The 20,421-nt window shown below is 42.2% G+C and overlaps 2 protein-coding genes across 2 annotated transcripts in view; both read right to left on the bottom strand.

Annotated features, from left to right (window-relative positions):
• The window catches only part of oit3 (oncoprotein induced transcript 3), a 30,599-nt gene extending 23,019 nt beyond the window's left edge, over positions 1-7,580 (bottom strand). The window contains 3 exon segments of the mRNA XM_072282657.1: positions 728-838; positions 5,126-5,503; positions 7,455-7,580. Of these exon segments, the coding sequence (XP_072138758.1) occupies positions 728-838; positions 5,126-5,503; positions 7,455-7,533 (568 nt within the window). The 5' untranslated portion in view covers positions 7,534-7,580.
• A 7,055-nt stretch (positions 7,581-14,635) lies between these two features.
• mcu (mitochondrial calcium uniporter) overlaps positions 14,636-20,421 on the bottom strand; it is a 210,555-nt gene continuing 204,769 nt past the window's right edge. The window contains exons 7-8 of the mRNA XM_072282654.1: positions 17,729-17,845; positions 14,636-15,182 (exon numbers count right to left, since the gene is read on the bottom strand). Of these exons, the coding sequence (XP_072138755.1) occupies positions 15,105-15,182; positions 17,729-17,845 (195 nt within the window). The 3' untranslated portion in view covers positions 14,636-15,104. The remainder of the gene's footprint in view (positions 15,183-17,728; positions 17,846-20,421) is intronic.

Here is a 20,421-nt window from a genome sequence, read left to right as displayed (position 1 = left end):
AGCATTTTAAGATTATTCTCCCATTTCCCTCCTTTTGAAGTTCTGTTGGATCCTGGTGCTGTTGCAAGTCAGAGGTTTGGATGTCAAAAGTGAGGCATAAAGCATCCATTTTATTAAGTGTTATAGGAAGCTCAAAGTTCAAAGTAAATTTATTATCAAAGTACATACAGTATATGTCACCATATACAACCCATAGATTCATTTTCCTGAGGGCATACTCAATATATCTATAGAATAATAACTGTAACAGAATAATGAAAGACCACACCAACTTGGGCATTCAAACAGTGTGCAAAAGGCAACGAACCGTGCAAATACAAGAATGAATAATCATAATAATAATAATAAAGAAGTAGCAATAAATATTGAGATTTCGATGAGATGAATAGTGCCTGTAAGTGAGTCCACTGGTTGTGGGAACAAAGAATGAAGGACAAAGAAAGAAAGAAGACAAAGGTTAGAGAAATTGTGGCCGTCTGATCCTCAGACTAGAGGTAACAATGTCCCAGTGATAAAATAGCCAGATTCAAGTGGTGTGACATCTGATGTAGAAAAAATGAGAAGCTTCTAGAAAATACAGAATCAGCTATGCCACAACTACTAGAAATATTACTGAACAATTACACATGTATAGCTAATTATATAAATTATAAGTATAGGAAAGTTAAACTACAAGAAAAATAAAAGGAAAAAAAACAATTCTACGCCCCAATCCATCAATCGTTACCTAGGCAAGTCTGGCCGTCTGGTCCGAGGATAGTGCCTGGGGTGCACTGACATTCCCTCTCGCCTACACAGTGTCCCACACAATCCACATGATCACATATATCATAGAAATCTGCAAAAGAGAAAGGACGTGCTCAGTTTGAGGTAACGTGGGTAAAAGGACCACGTGCTTAGTGCGGAAAGTGATTGGTTGAGCTACTGCACTGTCAGTGGGAGGTCATGAAAAGTTGGCGGGAAAAGGTCCTGGTGACTAGCACGACAAAACAAAAGAGTTTGGCCCAAGTGGCCTGAGTTGTCAAACATGTTCTGGGCAACCTTAAACTAGGAGGAGGGTCAGACGAGGGGTGATTGATAAGTTTGTGGCCTAAGGTAGGAGGAGTCAATTTTAGAAAACCTACCATATTTATTTTTCAACATAATCCCCTCCTACATTTACACACTTAGTCCAGCGGTCGTGGAGCATACAGAGCTCTTCTTTGTAGAAGTCTGCGTCTTGGACCTCCAGAAAGTGGTCCGCAGCAGGGGTGATTGATAAGTTCGAGGCCTAAGGTAGAAGGAGGTGAGTTATTAACTTCAAAACTTCTGCATAATACTCAAAGAGTTGAACTGCACGTGCATGTGGCAAGAGCTGTATAACTCATCTCCTTCCACCTTAGGCCACCAACTTATCAATCACCCCTGTTGTGGACCACTTTCTGGAGGCCCAAGACGCCGACTTCTACAAAGACGGGATCCGTATGCTCCACGACCGCTGGACTAAGTCTGTACATGTAGGAGGGGACTATGTTGAAAAATAAATGTGCTAGGTTTTCTAAAATTGACTCCTTCTGCCTTAGGCCACGAACTGATCAATCACCCCTCATAAAGGATGAGACAGAGCTCAGATGGAGCATAGGTCTAGCATGGGCCTTTTGAGCCAAATTGCCTCTTTTTAATATCAGGCTCTGTAAATTCATAAACATTACAGGTTTATGAGGGCATTTAAAAGTTTAGCCACTAAGTTCCCATGATTGAAAATAATCCACTTCTACATAGTCATAACTATTAGCAGTTTACCCATCTCCACAATCCTTTTTCTCTCTTCTCATTCAGTGGTCCAGGGAGAGAAACTATCAGCCAAAATTCCTGCTGGAAATGTGGGAATGGAGAATGGACAGAGTTGGTTTAGCTGTGTCAAAAGGTCATGAAAAGTAGGTGGGAGGTCATGACAAGTGACATTTAACATCGTCACCCACAATTATTGAGGCATTAGTATGGAATTATGTGAGGAAATATCATAAAAGCAGGACTTTGGTGCGAAAATGAGCAGGAAAGGGTTGGAATTTTCAGACCTATTGGTGTAAGAAGACAAGAACCAAAGAAAATAGGAACAGGAGTCAGCTGCTCACCTTCTTAAACCAGCTCTGTCATTCAATCTGATCATGGCTGTTCTGTTCTGGGAAGTGAGTCAATGGTCAGTCCTCTTCTGACCATTTTGTTCTGCTTCAGGGTCCCGACTAGAATTGAAGGCCCGATGCCTGGAAAGTCTGGGAGTCTGAGCCAGAGGGTGGAGGTTAGAGGCCCAACGTTTGCAGGTTTGAGAATCTGGGGCTAAGGACTGGAGGCCCGGAAGTGGCCTATCCTGGGGCTGGAGGCCTGTGTGTGTGAGGGGTTGAGAGGATGGCAAAGGAGCTTGTTTTGCTGCTGTTGTCTTGTGTTGGTCTGTTGAACATTCTCACGTTATGTTGACGCCAGGATGTGTGATAACACTTGTGTTGGTTGCTAACACAAACTGCATGTTTCACTGTATTTTTCGATGTACATATGATAAGTAAATCTGAATCTGAAGTAAGAGGAAGATCATTGATTAGTGATTGGTTTGCACCAGGGATCAAGGGTGAGGGGTGAAAGGTCCCTCTCTTCTGCCCTGCCCGAATTCCAGTTGCATGATGGCAACACAACACAGTCAGACCCGGTGCAACTCTGGAAATGTTACTGAGATGGTTATGAGGAGAGGGTGTCTAGGCCATGGGTGCTTTCACTGGAACTAAAATGATGAGAGATTTCCTCAGAGAGGATCAATTTCCGTCATTACGATCAGGTTTATTACCACTGACACATGCCGTTAAATTCGTTGTTTTGCAGCAACAGTACAGTGCAAGAGAATAAATTCACAATATATCGTAATAAGAATATATAAAATAGAAATAGTGTACAACAGGAGCAAATTAGTGAGGTAGTATTCATGGGTTCAGAAAGGCAGCTAAATTATGGTATGAAAATTACAGGAAAGTATTATTTCACTGATTTCAGGGTCTGGAGCTCTCTGAAAGCATTAGAAGATCCATAACCTGCAGGATGTCCATGGGACTGAGAGCTGGGAGATGGGTGTTATCAGCCATGGTCATTTGGATTCTTTCCCTCCCATTTATTTCTCCAACTCAGTGAAAGAGTCTGGGTGCAGAGGGTGGGAGGGTCAGACTGAGCCTGGAGATCAGCAATGGCTGATGGCCGGAGGCAACGAAGCAGTGGTCAAAGGGTCAGCTGGGAGAGTTGACATCTGTAGCTTCACCAAATATAGAACAGTACAGTACAGGATTGAACCCTTCAGCTCAAAATTTCCATGCCAAACAATACTCAAAATTAAACTAAACAACTTCTTAGAACATGAAACATGGAATAGTAGAGCACAGTACAGGCCCTTCGGCCCACAATGTTGTACTGCCCTCTAAACCCATTCCAAGATCATTCTAACCCTTCACTCCCCACATAGCCCTCCACATTTCATCCACGTGCATACTAATGTCCCTTAATGTGTCTACCTCTACCAACACCCCTGGCAGTGCGTTCCATGCACCCACCACTCCCTGTGTAAAAAACATACCTCTGACATCCCCCCTATACTTTCCTCCAATCACCGTATGCCCTCTTTATTAGCCATTTCTGTGTTGGGAAAATGCTGCCAGCTGTCCACTCTATCTCAGATTCAGATTTAGATTCATTTATTTATCACTTGTACATTGAAGCCGAAAGTTTGCATTAACAACCAACACAACCTAAACCTGCAGGTGTCGCTTCACTTTCTGATGCCAACATAGCATGTTCACAATGTTCAGCAGAACAACACAAAACAATAACAGCAAAGCAAGCCCCTTTCCTCCCTCCCACCCATCTGATCTTTTCCTTGTATCATCTTATCTTCTTCAGCTGCCCATCGATTTTGATGTTGACTGAGGTCTGGGCAAGGTTGTATGAAAGACCAGCAGTTGCCCATGCTGCAAGTCTCCCCTCTCTAGGCCACTGATGTTGTCAAAGGGAAGGGCACTAGGACCCATACAGCCTGGCACCGGTGTCGACACAGAGCAATGTGTGACTAAGTGCCCTGCTCAAGGACACAACACGCTGCCTTAGCTGAGGCTTGAACTAGTGACCTTTGGATCACTAGACCGACACCTTAACCACTTGGCCACGTGCCACACACAATCTTATAAACCTATCATCTTATAAACCTCTATCAAGTCAAATCAAATTTGTTCCTGCAATTGATTCCTATACTCCATATTTATTTGCATCGTAAAACCATCGTAAACACCACCATCACATCTGCTTTCACCACCTCCTCTAGCAGTCTGTCCAACATCCACCACTCACTGTGTAAAGAAACCTTCCCCCACACATCTCCTTTCAACTTTCTCCCTCTCACCTTAAGTGCTTGTCCTTTACTATTCGATCATTCTACCCCGAGAGTAAGATTCTGGCTGTCTACACTAATGAAATTGTACATAATTTTATAACCTTCTATCAAGTCTTCCCTCAGCCTCTCCACAGAAAACAACTGAATTGTGTGTCCGAACTCTCCTTAAAGCTAATCAACGATCAACTTTATTCACCAGATATATTTGCATGAATTAGGAACTTGCTGTGGTGTGGTGGTCAAGGTGTAAAATGCAACAAAAACAATAACATTCAACAAATATAAGGAGTAAGAGATTATACAAAAATACACTTAGAGGCTAAAGTACAGATGTGGAATAAAATATGCATAAGTTTTAAAAACCAGTATGTATTTACAATGTAACAGGATTATAAAAACTGGTTTAATGTTTCTACAATGCAATGCACTGACAGGCTAAATAGAATGGTTGATCAGATTAACTGCCGGGTTCAGAAACTTTTAAGGTGGTGTAAAATTTGTGTTTTAATTGCCCGAGAGTGTTTTTTGGAAGGTTGCAGGGTTGGTGGAGTTATACCCTCTAATCCAGGCAAATTTTCTCTATATCCCTCTAAAGCCTCCGACATCCTTCTAGCAATGAGGACAATCAGAACAGCTCACAATATTCTAAATGCAGCCAACCAGAGCTTTACATAGCTTCACTAGGGGCAAGGTTTTGCAGGAGACATGAGAGAGTTCGGTACTTACGTCCACAGTACACGTGGAAACAGACAGTGGGCTTTGGCAGCCGGTAGACGTAGTATCCTCCTGGGCAAGCCTTCACGTCCACGGTGGTGCTCCACAGGCAGCAGTTATCATTGAAGCTGGCACAAGCCTGCACCGACACAATGCCATCAGACCGGGTAGGGTGGCTGCCGTTCAGCCAGATGGGAGCGTGAGTGCCGCAGAGGTTCTCCTGGATGCAGAAGTTGGGCATGGCGTCGCCCGCCATGCCGGTGAAGCGGTACCATTCCCCTCCCATGTGGTTGTCGCACATGGGCGTGCCGTGTGAGATGTTGATGTGATGTTCTGTGTTTCTCCAAGGTTCGTTCAAGCTGATGTACGCTGAGCAGGGATCCAACAATGCTGCTGGAGAATCATGCACTCAGTAAGCACAGTAGCAATGGCAGCCCCAAACTGAACTTATGCAGGCATTCAGACTCTCTAATTTTTGTACTGGAGCCAAAATTGAGCTGGAGAAGAGATACTGAGCGACAGCATAACAGGGATGGGAGGGGAATGGAGGGTCAATAGAACTAGTCAAAATAATAGTCTGGCACGGACTAGACGGGCCGAAGGGCTTGTTACTGTGCTGTAGTGTTCTATGACTCTTAAGAAAAACAGGGATAGAATAGAAAACTTGTTGGTCTGGTGAGCAGATGCTTGAGAAAGGGGAAGGCGAGATAGGGAGGTAGAGAGTGTGGGGATTGAAAGTCCATGAACGACAAAAAAAAGTGTGCAATAAAAAGCTGGACAGAGTCCAGAGGGTTAACTGTCTGCCATCCAGTGCAATGTCTCATATAGAAAAGCTCCACATGTAATAAGGATGTGTTGCAGAGCATACAAACATTGTTTAAATACCCTATGGAGAACTATCGAACACAGACAATAAACACGACTCATCTTGTTGTCCGCTTGAAGGGTTGAACTGGGAGTTAAAGAAAGGTATGCATCTCAGGCAGAGTTTTTAATCTCTAAGGAAATTCCTAAAGAAAATTACTTCCCTTCATGTCAATTCAGTAACATATTTTCATACAATAATGTCCATCGGACAGCCATAGTTGATGTATCTGTTATTCACTTTTAGTTGTACGGGATGACAGCAACAATTGCCCAAGTAATTAGATATACCTGGTCTTTATGAAACATTCTTCAGAATCTTTTACAGTACATCCACCTACAAAGGTATAAATTCAAAATCTCAAGCAAAGAGCAAACACAAGTGATTCTGCAGATGCTGGAAATCCAAAGCAATACACACAAAATGCTGGAGGAACTCAGCAGGTCAGGCAGCGTCTAGGGAAGGTGCTGCCTGATCTGCTGAGCTCTTCCAGCACATTGTGTGTATTGCGCTAGATTTCCAGTGTCTGCAGTACCTCTTGTGTCTAGGATATCCAGCTTGATTGGAGGTGGATGGAGAGTGAGAAGAACTTCAATAAGATTATAAATTATTAGGTCAGGATCACAAGACATCAATAAAAATTAAAAAATGAAAACTAATGAGGAATAGATAGAGGGTAGAATTACTTATTCTATGAAACTTGGGGAATATTGTAAAATTAACCAAGATTTGTACATCTACAGCACAATAAATATTCCAATAACCAACAGAGCCAATGTGGTACCTGAAATAGAGGTTTAAATGATTTGAAGTGGGGAAAAATGCATTAAGTATCAATGGAAAGAACTCTGTTGCCAGTTATACATCATCACAATCCCACTATTATTAATACAGCTTGTCATTAAATACCCTTTAATTGACTAAGGAGTAAATATTGAGCAGAATACCAAGAAAACTCCTCTAATCATCAGCAGTTTGTTTAAGATTAACATTGCTGTTCAACAATAGAGCACTTCCTCAGCACGGGTGCAAATGAAGCCGATGTTTTTGAGTTCCAGTTTCAGATAGAAGCTGTGAGCTTCCATCTCCAAGGGGAAGATTGCTAGCCAATTTATCATCCAGGTAACACTGTCTGTGTTTTCCAATACACGTGTCCAGAGTGCCAGAAATGTCCTCCCCATTCAGTTACCTGTAGAGCAGTAGGTCAGAATGAATGGGGAGAAGTTCAGATCAATACCAATCCTTCACTCAGAGGCACTTCACAAAAACAAAAACCTTTATCTATTCATGGAAAGAAAACAGGAACCCGAGAAACAGAACTTAGTATAATTTAGAGTCATTACATTCTCAGATGGAAAAATCTTTCCGGAAAGTGTTCATTCATCCTTAGTTTTTTGGAACTATCTTAGATCCCTATTGTATTGAAGATTCTGGTTAAAGTGGACACTGGCAAAATTGTTTTTCCCACTGACTTACCTAATGAAAGTGAGGTTTGAGGCATAGTGGAGAGAGTTAAACCCAGCAGAATCAGGGACAACATTGTTCTCGTTTCCATCGCAGAGTTAACGCTAGATTCTCCTTCAGCTTCCTAAGTGACTGGTTGTTCCACATTCTATCTGGGTGGTTTTATCTCTTTGGTAGACTCCTTATCTGGCTTCAGGAAAGGGGGACTGGATGTGAGGCTTCAGCCTTGACCTGGGTTGCTTACGGAGATGAGGAACCAATGAGCCTGTTCTGATAGGGGAGCTATTTTCACTCATCCTCCTATTGTTTTCAGGATTTTGTTGCTCTTAAATCACTAGCTATCTCAGCCCGCAGAAGACATGATAGCAGGCCTCAACCATGCCCTCGTTCCTGTTTCTCAACTGACACATGGTCAACACGCTTCCTGTCCTTTTCAAATAAAACGGAATGTTTTGCAGAAAACATTGTGATGCCTTAACGTGTCCAGGCAGCATCTTGTTCCATTTTAGTACAGGTTGTGACCTGCCAAACATGGATAAGACCACCCGCAATTGGAAGAGTTGTTGTTTCTGAAAATTATCTTCAATTCCCTTTCAAAGTTATTTTGCACTTTGCTTATCATACTTTACTATTACAATTAACAATGATACGCTGTGGATACAAAATAACATTACAGCAAAATATCACTTCCTACCAAAAGAAACTTTTGGAATAACATGAAATCAGTAAAATGTACATTTATATATTGTATTTCACATGCCTTTCAGGACTTCTCTAATTTACAGCTTTAAGCATGGAGGGTACTGAAAAGATAGATGTTCATTAAATAAAGTAGTGCGACCTGCAATACTGCTGCCTCACAGTAACCCAGGTTCAATCCTAACTTCTGGTGCTGTCTGGGCAGTGGTCTCCCCAAGATACAATTTCCTCCCACATCCCAAAAACGTGCTGCTCAATGCATTTAGTTGGTCACTGTAAAGTCCCCCTGGGATGGATTGAGACTTGATGGTGAGAAAAGGTTGAATATAGTGAACTAAATTGGGGGGGGGGGGATTAATTACTCTAAGGACAGATATAGACCTGCTTGATGGACCAAATGGCCTCGTTCTCTGTATATAAGAAAATAACAACATTCACAACCCTGGGTGATAGTAACATAATTTCCATCAGACATTAGACACAGGAGCAAATTAGGTCATTTGGCCCATTGAGTCTGCTCTGCAAATTACTTAAATTATTCTCCAAACATATTCAGATCATCATCATCCAAAACTCAGAATTCATTTTATCTGTCCGTTTAGCAAATGTGGCCATGGTTCCGTTTAGATACGTGTATGATTAACTGGTTGTGCTCCTACTGCTAGTCACAGTAGAAGTTGAATTGTACCACTCACTGCTTGAGGAGGTGTTTTCTTACTTCCCTTCTGAGCAGCAGGGCTCAGAATGAAAGGAGTTGCATCATTGTCCTTGAGTATCACAGAGCAATGCTCCATCTTGCCCTGGGTGTTGGTCACTTTTATTTCAGGAACAGATCCTCAGTGCATTTCTACACAACTGCAGAATCCAAAGTTCAAAGCAAGTTTATTATCAAAGTATATATATGTCACAATAGTGGGGTGGAGATACATCTCTTCCAAAGAAGATGTAATGCACTCCTTCCCTCTGCTAGCCTGTAGGTCACCCTGGCCAAGGTGTAGCTCCTGATCAGCCCCATGATCAGGGTGAAGCCATGGGAGCCGACGGTGCATGGTCATATGAGCAGCTGGTGTATATCACAAGTCCTGGTTATACATCTACTGATACCAGGCAGACAATCTCTGAAGAGTATTGATAATGGCTGGGGTCACCCGTCCTGTAAAAACACTGCCCAGAAGGCGGCAATGGGAAACCACTTCTGTAGAAAAAATTTGCCCAGAACAATCATGGTCTAGACCATGATCACCCACGTCATATGACACAGCACATGATGATAATGATGACATATACGTCACCATATATTACCTTGAGATTCACGTTATTGTAGGCCTTATAGGAAAATAAAGAAATACATTAGAACTTACAAAAATCTATACATAACGAAGTCCAACAAACCACCAATATGTAAAAGGCAAACTGTGGAAGTAATAAATAAATAAATAAATAATACTGAGATGTAAGCTGCAGAGTCCTTGAAATTGAATCTTTAGGCTGTGGAGATTCTATTTGATGTCAATAGTGGCAGGGTGGAGATAGGTCTCTACCAAAGGAGGTGTAAGATTCTCCTTCCCTCCACAAGCCTGCAGGTCACCCTTGGGCAAGATGTAGCACCTGCTTTGTCCCCCCCACCCCCCGATCAGGGTTACATGAAGCCAAGGGAGCAGGTGATGGGTGGTCATATGAGCAGTTGGTGCATGTCACAAGTCCTGGTCATGCAACCACTGACACCAGGCAGACAACCTCTGAAGAGTATTGATAATGTCTGGGGTCACCCGTCTTATAAAGACACTACCCAGAGGAAGACAATGGGGAACCACTTCTGTACAAAAATCTTTACATAACATTTGCTTATTTTTGTAATTTATTGTAATTTTATGTCTGCAGAGTACTGCTGCAGCGAAAAAAAAATCACATCCTGTAAGTCGGTGATGATAAGTCAGATTCTGAAGCTCTCGGTAGAGCAGACACCAACAGTGCAAAGAGAAACAGAGCCAATGTTTCTGGTCAAAGACCCATCATTTTCAACTTTACTACTTTTCTGCCCAACTAGCTGAATGGTTCCAGATCTTCAGTTTTATTTCCAATTTCCAGTATCTGCCTTTTTTTCCCTGATTTTTCATTCTCAAGGACATGCTTAGTGAAATGTGAACCTGGAAGAATCCCATTGTGGAACAAGAAACAAAACAGAGCTCCGGAAACAGCATTGAAGCCTTTAAAATGATGGGAATGCTGCATAAATCAGAGGCTGTTGAACTGAATGCCAATCTGGACATGCATTGAATTTTATTTAACAACAAAAGTTCTTTCCTTAATAAGTAAAATCCATTCAATACCTTAACATCTGTTGCAGAGATTTCAGACACATCACATATGCACTATAAACTTTTTTCCAGTCTTACAGTTTTTCATATTCTGCGTTTTCACCCACTCATTTTTTTTTTGTGCAGGGAAAGGGGAATTAGGGGTTGATGTTCTGGTGATGTTTTGTGTGGGGGGTCGACGTTATTGCCGCGTTTCTGTCAGCTTCTTTGTGTGGGGAGGGGGCATCTGGGGGCCAATATTCTTGTTGCACTTCATGTGGGGGGGGGGTTGTTTGGGGGGTGATGATCATATTGCCATTCTTTATGTGCGGGGGGTGCGATGGGTGGGATTGCAGTTTCTCTCTGAACTGACTTCCATGGATTTATTTGTTTCATGGCTATCTGGAGAAGAAGAATCTCAGAGTTGTATACTGCATAAATACATTGATAATAAATGAACCTTTGAACATCACCCTGTACTTTTGATTAATAAGACATCAAGATGAAATCCAGTTTACTTTGTTGCAAAAGATTCCATGGCACCATTTTGAAGAGCAGGAGAGATTACTCCCATTGCATTGGCCAATATTTATCTATCAACATCACACTAGCAGATTTCCTGTCCATTGTAAATCCTGATTGCGGCTGCCACAACTCCTGCTTTACAAGAGTGACAGCACTTTAATGATTTCATCAGCAGTATTGTCTTTGCAGTGTCCTAAGGTTCTGAAAAACTCTCAAAAGAATGTGACAAAAGTTTTTAGTTTGTTAATAAATCATAAAGTGCACAGTAATGAGACACGGCAACTGGAGACGGGTAAAGCAGGAATGTTGTATGGTAGCTCAGGAAAACCCAGAGAATTCACTGCGTATTTGGAAATCCTGATGGCTAACTTGGTGACATTGCATGCATTCCCTTGAAATTCACAAGGGTCTCATTCTCAAGTTCCCTTTATACTTTGTCAGTTCACTGGAATATGTATATAATACCAACATTAAAAACATCATTAAAAGTGTGTTGGGCTATTAATAGTTTTAATACAATACTGTCTAACCTTAAAAAACATGCACTAAAAGAGGGTTGGTTTATTAATAGGATTAATATTTACAAGTCCAAAAGAATCTACCAATTCAACACCAGAGTCCTGCCCGTGCTGAATTATCCTAGAAAACTGAACCTGTAGTGTGTTCAGTTTTAGAAGAGATGAGAGCTTATGTTTGTGAACATTGTATTTAAGATTAAGGAGGTTTGGTGTACCCAAAGAGTTTACAAATCACAGTGGCAGAAGATTGCTTCAGATATTAGAAAGCATATTCTTACAGAGGGTCAAATTACAAGAATGCAGTGAATACAGACTTCCTACCATTTTCAAAGGGAGGTGGTGGACTTTAGCATCCAAGAGGAGCGGTCGATTCCCACTCTGGAACTGCTGCGGCTTCTTCAAGCTTTGAAAGATCATACAAGGGTTTCAGGAGAATTCCCAAGGTCTCCTCAGATTCACTTAATGATTTTCCAGGACGTTAAATTGGGAATGCAGTGGAGAATAGAGCATTTAACAACAAATGTCTTTAGTTGGACCTTGTGAAGCACAATTCTCTCCAGCAAGGCAGCTGGCTTTTGGGGTCAGGATGAATGAGTTCATCGGTTGTCAAAGAATAATTAAGGTTACTATCATTGGCTCATCCTGCTCCTCAGATCTGTATCTTTCATCTCACGTTCATGCCCCCTACTGTGGCATCCAATTTTAAAAAAGCATTGGAAAAAATACTCCGAAATTTCCCTTACAATTTATTATCTTGATTGTCTGAATGAGATTACCCTTCAATTCCTGCCAAGTTCAAGACAATTCTGGAACTTATGCACCCCACAGGCAGTGTGCTAACATTTCTCAGGTCTTAGTTTAACCCTTTGAAGCCTGAATAGCAATCCCTCAAAGAAAGTAACACTGCAAAATTGAGTGGTTTTCTTTTGGCAATTTATTCAGTAAACAGTGTCAATTAAGAAATGGTCTGTGGTTTGGTACATTGCTCAGATTCTGCTTCATAGTATCCAGCATTAGAAATTTACACAAGAGCATTTCTGCAAGTGTTACATGATAGAAAACACAGGAGTATTCGGAAAACTACAAACATGTCTCAGCACTCAAGGAGTTAAACTGAACCCCCTCCCCCCCACCCCCATAAGGGACAGGAAATTCAAGTATGGTGTTGAAAGTAGTGGGGATTCAGCCAAATTTTCCTGTGTTGCAGGAATAAATAGATTCTTGTACCACTTGTGTGAACATCCCTTGTACCTTGCTGTGCCCAGTAAGGGCAGAGATCCAATCATTTCATGTCTCGCTACATATGGCAATATGCTGTATAGCACAGACTTCAAAGGACATCCAAATGTACAACACATCATCTGGGCTGATACATTTCACCTATCATTCCTCTTGCATATTTTATATAAAATGCATACAGCCACATTAATTGAAATCTGTAGTACCTTCAACCTACCGTACTCTTAAAAAGAAACAGCAAGACCCCCGAAGTCTTTTGGATTCTGTAATGAAGCTCTCAAAGGGGTTTTATTCCCATGCACATTAGTATGGTTTCCCAGGGCCTGGTTCATGCACTTGATACGATCAGAGCATCACGTTCTCTCTGGATTTCTCAGGCTGGGTGATGAAGCTAAGGCACTAGTCTCAATCACTGCCCTTTACCCCTGGAGTCCTAGGTGCACATACTATTCTCAGGAAGTGCGGACAATGGAAACTGGCTGTGGGTGTTCTAGCAATGCCCTTTTTACCCTGTCAGTGATGCAGTTTGCTGTGGTCAATGGTCAATTTCAGGATTATTAGCTCAGACACATCAAATCAACCTGACACTCTGCTAACTCCATTTCTCCCTCCACGGATTTTCCCCGACCTGCAGAACATTTATTTTCCAGATTTTCATCTAATGCAGGAGATTGCCTTTGTATTGCTTTTTTTTCCTTCTATTACTGGGGGCAAGAATGGCTACTGCATAAAACCACCAACACACAGCTCACGTCCACAATGCTTCTTAAAAACCTCCTCACTTCGATATTCTTGCATGGAGATGAGTACAGTTACTAAGACTACAAAAGGCATTCGCCACCAATATAATCTGCCTGAAAAATCATGCCAGTTATTTTCTACTGAGGAGATAAAATACCCAGCAATGTGGACCCATCCCACAATGAACGCCCATACAAAGTTCTGTAATATTGTATATAATTTGAGTTCCTATGGTTTCCATTTTGGTAACAACCTTTTAAGTCACAGTGATTGACAGATCATCTCTGTCTGTACAAACAACATAAAGGGAACATGCAATTGTGACTTGCAGATCAGATGTCACAATACAGCTCGGAGGTATTTGAATTCCCGTCCATCAGAAAACCATGCAACATATTTTCATGATGCAACTCCCACAGTAACAGTAATGCAACATGCATTTGATATGGATCAATGTTCACCCAGTATTGGTTGACTAGTGTATCTAGATCCTAGTTATAAGATCCAGCACTTTAATGTACAATCTCCCAAAAGGGGAGCCTCTGATGCAAAGACAGTTAACAGTGACATGTTCAATTCTTCACATGTGGAAAAACAAGACAGCAGACAACAAATACCTCTTAAATGGGCTCATCGTTTCTTTAATTGCTTTAAAAATAAATGCATTTTACCTTAGCAATGATTCGAGATGGGAAATGTGTACAGAGCCTAAATTGGTTTCTGCCCCATTCTTTCTGCCTTGTTTAGCTGACCTGATTAACGTGGTCACTGAGAAGACATTTTCCTGCTACCCTCCATTCACCTACTAGGTTAAATTCACCCCTTGAAGGTGGTGCGAGGCACAATGTGCTGAGATGCAAAGATTTGTAAAAGGGGAGTGAACCAAGCTTTGCCAAGTTTAATAAGAATCATTCCAGTCAGTGTAAAGCTTTGGTTCCAGGTTCGCTGATTACAAGGTCACCTCCAGGAGACATTTGCTCACTGTGCCAAAACAGATACAAGTCATTCATCTCTTTGGAAAAGGGAGCACATAAGAGTCTTTCCCCACTGATTTGAAACATTTTGTTCAGAAAAGGCAGCAAAAGCAGACTAACCATCTTTCTTTCCCAATAGTGTATCATACCAGAGACAACAAACCATCTCACCCAGTGACCAAAGGCAACAGCCAATTAGCTCCAAAAACAACAGTGGTAGTTATTTATTGTCAGAATTACATTGCTCTTTCTTATAACATTTTCACACACAGTGCCCTTTTCATATTTTATTTTTGAGTGCAGCAATGTCAGATGAATTGATAGTTTGTAAAATCTGCACAAAAACAGAATTAAACAGTAAAATAAATGGTGTAAATAAATCTCTTTTTTAAAAAAAAAGCAGAGGAAACGTGCATCCCAATCCGCCCACACGCCATCAGTTGGAAAAGCGGCACTGTTGTTTCCACATAATCGGATTCCGCTATGCACCTGACCTCTTAACGTGATGTCAAACCCCCATCCCCACTGCCAGTAGGACCCCGAGGACCCACAGGGGCCTGGCTTTGATAAGGTATAGAGTGCCACGGTCTCAGCGTTTCCAGATATTCCACGAGTTGGTCAGTAGGAGTGGCAGGGACAGGGGGATGGTGGTGTCACCTCTGCCGTTCTTCACTCTTGGTCACTGACAGGCTGAATGGGGAGATGGAGTTGGAGTGGATCCCGGAGACGTTTCAAGTCCAACTCGGCCTGAAATGCAGAATTCACCAGGGGTTACCAGATATCCCAAAATTCCTTATGCAAAGCCATTCCTCACAAACCAATAGCCTTCCTACTGCTTTGTAAGTCAAATTTTTAAAAAAAAGAAAGCACTTGTATCTATGTACAGGGGATCCCTGCGTTACAGGGGAGCAGAGAGTTGGAAATCATTCTGTAACAAGATTTTCCGTAATGTGAAACAATATCATCTGTGCCATTTCAAAAGAAAAATTTGTTCATTTACTTACTTTAAAAATCACAAATACTATGACAATAAATTTTATTCTGTCTCATACTTTGGTGTAGTGATATGTGAATTCCATGAGGGTGAATTTCTATTACCCAAGTGACTATAATACAGGAATCTCTTGTCATCCCTTTTACAATGCTAGGTACAGCAGAACAGCACATGAGTTTCCTTCAATTCCTTCACTGCAACTTTTCACATGTTTCAATAAAATGAACTCCTTCTAACTAAATATTGGGAAGGGCAAAAGCATCAGTGTTGATCCTCATCAGATGAGGGAATTTAGATGAGGGAATTAAAAGTAGCATTAGCAAATGTTCCAATGGCACAAAGCTGGGAGGCAGTGTGAAATGTGAGGAGGATGTTATGAGAATGCAGGGTGACTTGGACAGGCTGGGTGAGTGGGCAGATGCATGGCAGATGCAGTTTAATGTGAATAAATGTGAGGTTATCCACTTTGGTGGTAAGAACGGGAAGGCAGATTATTATCTAAATGGAGTCAAGTTAGGAAAAGGGGAAGCACAACGAGATCTAGGTGTTCTTGTACATCAGTCACTGAAAGCAAGCATGCAAGTACAGCAGGCAGTGAAAAAAGCTAATGGCATGCTGGCCTTCATAACAAGGGGAATTGAGTATAAGAGTAAAGAGATCCTTCTGCAGCTGTACAGGGCCCTGCTGAGACCACACCTGGAGTACTGTGTGCAGTTTTGGTCTCCAAATTTGAGGAAGGACATTCTTGCTATTGAGGGAGTGCAGCGTAGGTTCACAAGGTTAATTCCCAGGATGGCGGGACTGTCATATGTAGAAAGATTGAAGCGACTGGGCTTGTATACTCTGGAATTTAGAAGGCTAAGAGGGGATCTTATCGAAACATATAAGATTATTAAGGGATTGGACACGCTGCAGGCAGGAAGCATGTTCCCACTGATGGGTGAGTCCAGAACCAGAGGCCACAGTTTAAGAATTAGGGGTAGGCCATTTAGAACGGAGTTGAGGAAAAACTTTTTCACCCAGAGAGTGGTGGATATGTGGAATGCTCTGCCCCAGAAGGCTGTGGAGGCTAAGTCTCTGGAGGCTTTCAAAAAAGAGATGGATAGAGCTCTTAAAGATAGTGGAATCAAAGGTTATGGGGATAAGGCAGGAACTGGATTCTGATTGTGGATGATCAGCCATGATCACAGTGAATAGTGGTGCTGGCTCGAAGGGCCAAATGGCCCACTCCTGCACCTATTGTCTATTGTCTATTGTCTATCACAAACTCTGGGCCCTAGCCAAAAATTCTTCCCCAGGGTAAGCAAGTTTAAACTTGAGAAAACTAAGGTTTAAAGTGAGAAAAATAATTTATAGGACACTTGAGGGGTAACTTTTTCCTTCTCCTGGTGGTGGCACAACAACAACTTCTCACTCAATTTTAGCAAAAGCTGACTTCAGGAGGAGGAAACCAGAGGTCCATGAGCCAGTCCTCATCAGGGGATCAGAGGTGGAGAGGGTCAGCAACTTTAAGCTCCTCTGTGTTATCATTTCAGAGGATCTGTCTGGGTCCAGCACATAAGTGGCATTACGAAGAAAACACAGCAGCACCTTCATGAACTTAGAAGTTCATGAAGATTCAGCCTGTCATCTAAAACTTTGACAAACTTCTACAGATGTGGGGGGGAGAGTATATTGACTGGTTGCATCACGGCCTGATATGGAGACACCAATCCCCTCCAGTGGAAAATCCTGCAAAAAATAGTGGATGCAGCTCAATCCATCATGAGCAAAGCCCCCCCCCCCCCGACTACTGAGCACATCTACACAGAGCGCCGTCACAGGAAAGTAGCATCCATCGTCAAGGCCCTCCACCACCCAGGCTATGGTCTCATTTCACTGCTGCCATCTGGCAGTAAAAAGGTACAGGACTACACCACTATGTTCAGGAACAGTTATTACCCCTCACCCATCTCAACCCCACCCTGCATACTGCAGAGAATGTACACAGGCTCTCTCCAGCCAAGGCCGTGAGATATTCCATTTGTCTGCAGCAATGAATCAGTGCACCGTGTTCCAGCACAGCCCACTGCCCCATATCCTCCCTCTCGGCAGTCCTATAGAACTGAGGGCTACTTGATTCTGCTCCTATAGGCTCGAGAGTGGCTAGAAAGGTCAATGTGAGAACCACATATGCTTTTACAGATGGGTCAGGAGGGCACTTTGAGAGGTAGCCGGCTCCTGTCACTGCTCTGCACAAAGCAGACACACAACACATAATTGAACTGGAAATCAGTCTCTGCCATAATCTGGACTTTACCTGAGCAATCGCATCCTTGAGCCTGTTGTATTTTTCAATATCAAATTTCGTCTTTTTGGCTCCTTTGTGGAAGAAATGCAAGTATTGTCTGTCTCTGGCATCAGGATAAATGTACTCCTGTGGAGAAAAAGGGACAGGGTCAGGGCACACACAATCACTCAATAATGAGGTAGGATTGTAAACAGAATACATCAGTTTAATTGGATAAAGAACCATAGGCATGGAGACATTTTATCTAAAACACAGTTGTGGTAATCTGGAAGTGTGATAGGTCAGTGGAAGCACATTCAATAATAACGTTCAAAAAGGAGCTGAACAAGCCTACCACTATGAAAATTATAAGGAATGCCTGGCCAGGGTGGCCTTTCGTCCCCCCAGGTATTACCTTTTGACAAGATTCCACACGGTAAGCTGCATTTGACAAGGTTCCACATGGTAGGCTTATTCAGAAAGTTAGAAGGCATGGGATCCAGGGAAGTTTGGCCAGGTGGATTCAGAATTGGCTTGCCTGCAGAAGGCAGAGGGTGGTGGTAGAGGGAGTACATTCAGATTGGAGGATTGTGACTAGTGGTGTCCCACAAGGATCTGTTCTGGGACCTCTACTTTTCGTGATTTTTATTAACGACCTGGATGTGGGGGTAGAAGGGTGGGATGGCAAGTTTGCAGACGACACAAAGGTTGGTGGTGTTGTAGATAGTGTAGAGGATTGTCAAAGATTGCAGAGAGACATTGATAGGATGCAGAAGTGGGCTGAGAAGTGGCAGGTAGAGTTCAACCTGGATAAGTGTGAGGTGGTACACTTTGGAAGGACAATCTCCAAGGCAGAGTACAAAGTAAATGGCAGGATACTTGGTAGTGTGGAGGAGCAGAGGGATCTCGGGGTACATGTCCACAGATCCCTGAAAGTTGCCTCACAGGTGGATAGGGTAGTTAAGAAAGCTTATGGGGTGTTAGCTTTCATAAGTCGAGGGATAGAGTTTAAGAATCGCGATGTAATGATGCAGCTCTATAAAACTCTGGTCAGGCCACACTTGGAGTACTGTGTCCAGTTCTGGTCACCTCACTATAGGAAGGATGTGGAAGCATTGGAAAGGGTACAGAGGAGATTTACCAGGATGCTGCCTGGTTTAGAATGTATGCATTATGATCAGAGATTAAGGGAGCTAGGGCTTTACTCTTTGGAGAGAAGGAGGATGAGAGGAGACATGATAGAGGTGTACAAGATAATAAGAGGAATAGATAGAGTGGATAGCCAGCACCTCTTCCCCAGGGCACCACTGCTCAATACAAGAGGACATGGCTTTAAGGTAAGGGGAGGGAAGTTCAAGGGGGATATTAGAGGAAGGTTTTTTACTCAGAGAGTGGTTGGTGCGTGGAATGCACTGCCTGAGTCAGTGGTGGAGGCAGATACACTAGTGAAGTTTAAGAGTCTACTAGACAGGTATATGGAGGAATCTAAGGTGGGGGCTTATATGGGAGGCAGGGTTTGAGGGTCGGCACAACATTGTGGGCTGAAAGGCCTGTACTGTGCTGTACTATTCTATGTTCTATGCACCTTTTCTCCTCTTTGACTGTTCATAGAAGTGAGGGAGGTGGTGTGCACACAGTTATTCAGTTGTGTAAATTCACGTGCTTGTAAACTGAGCCAATAAAGGTTTTTTCAGTAAATACAGATTCTCTCTGTGCCTAACTGATCATTATTACTAAGGAGCAACCCTTGTAACAAATACCTCAAGGATAGATCTGCTGAAAATGTTACACCCCGAGGTTAGCTGCTGAAGTCCACAAATGGTCCTTGTGTGCTCTATTTTTCTGATAGACGTTAAAAGGTGACCACGCGTCACATTGTACCTCAACAAGCATTTCACTGGGGAAGGAGGAAATGGTTCTGAAATTTAAAACATTAATACCCTGACTATTCAAAAATCCCAGCAACTTGAAATCTTGAAATGTTAATGAAAACATTAATACCTTAACTACTCAAAAACCCCAGCATCTAGAAATTATTCCACGCCCCTTTTCAACTCTCTGGGCCCCAGCCCCAAAATTCCCTTTAAATTCTCTACAAGTAATGGAAAATCTATGTTTGTAATTTTTAAAAAAGTATTTGAATGTACTGGTAGGAATAACATCCAACCATCCCGAAAATGTTGCTGTTCTGTTACTAAAGTCTTGTGTATGGTGAATTAAGTGTTTTGCTGTAACAGGAGAAATCTTTGGAAATTATGGAATTTTAAAGTTTAATAGTTACATGTGAACTATCTAAAGTAAAAAATATTCTTTAGTTGTATGTATAAGGTAATGTAGTAAAAAGTTTCATTTGCAAAATGGCATCAAGTTATTTCCTGTTTGCAGTACAATAGCTTTGCCAAGAACAATCATGGTCATGGAAAGACCATGATCGCCTATGTCATACAACACAGCACATAACAGAAGAATGAAGTACAATAAGTAATCTCAATATCGTACGCAAAGACATGTAAACATTTTGAAAAGAGTACTCAGGGTACTTTTTTTTCAATGGATTAAAGAACAACTGCCCACCAAAACTCCACTGCAAACCTCAATGTTTTAGTAGTTATGCTGCCCCTCACACCACAGCAATATTGACAGCAAGGTCAGCCAAGTCAAAGCAGGAACTGACCTGGAGAATCAAGAAAGAGTAGCGAACGTTTTTACCTCCATCCCCCTGA

This window comes from Mobula birostris, chromosome 18, assembly GCF_030028105.1.
Source record: "Mobula birostris isolate sMobBir1 chromosome 18, sMobBir1.hap1, whole genome shotgun sequence".
Classification (NCBI taxonomy): Eukaryota; Metazoa; Chordata; class Chondrichthyes; order Myliobatiformes; family Myliobatidae; genus Mobula; species Mobula birostris.
Note: the sequence above shows the minus strand (reverse complement) of the source record. Positions and strands in the feature narration are given on the sequence as shown.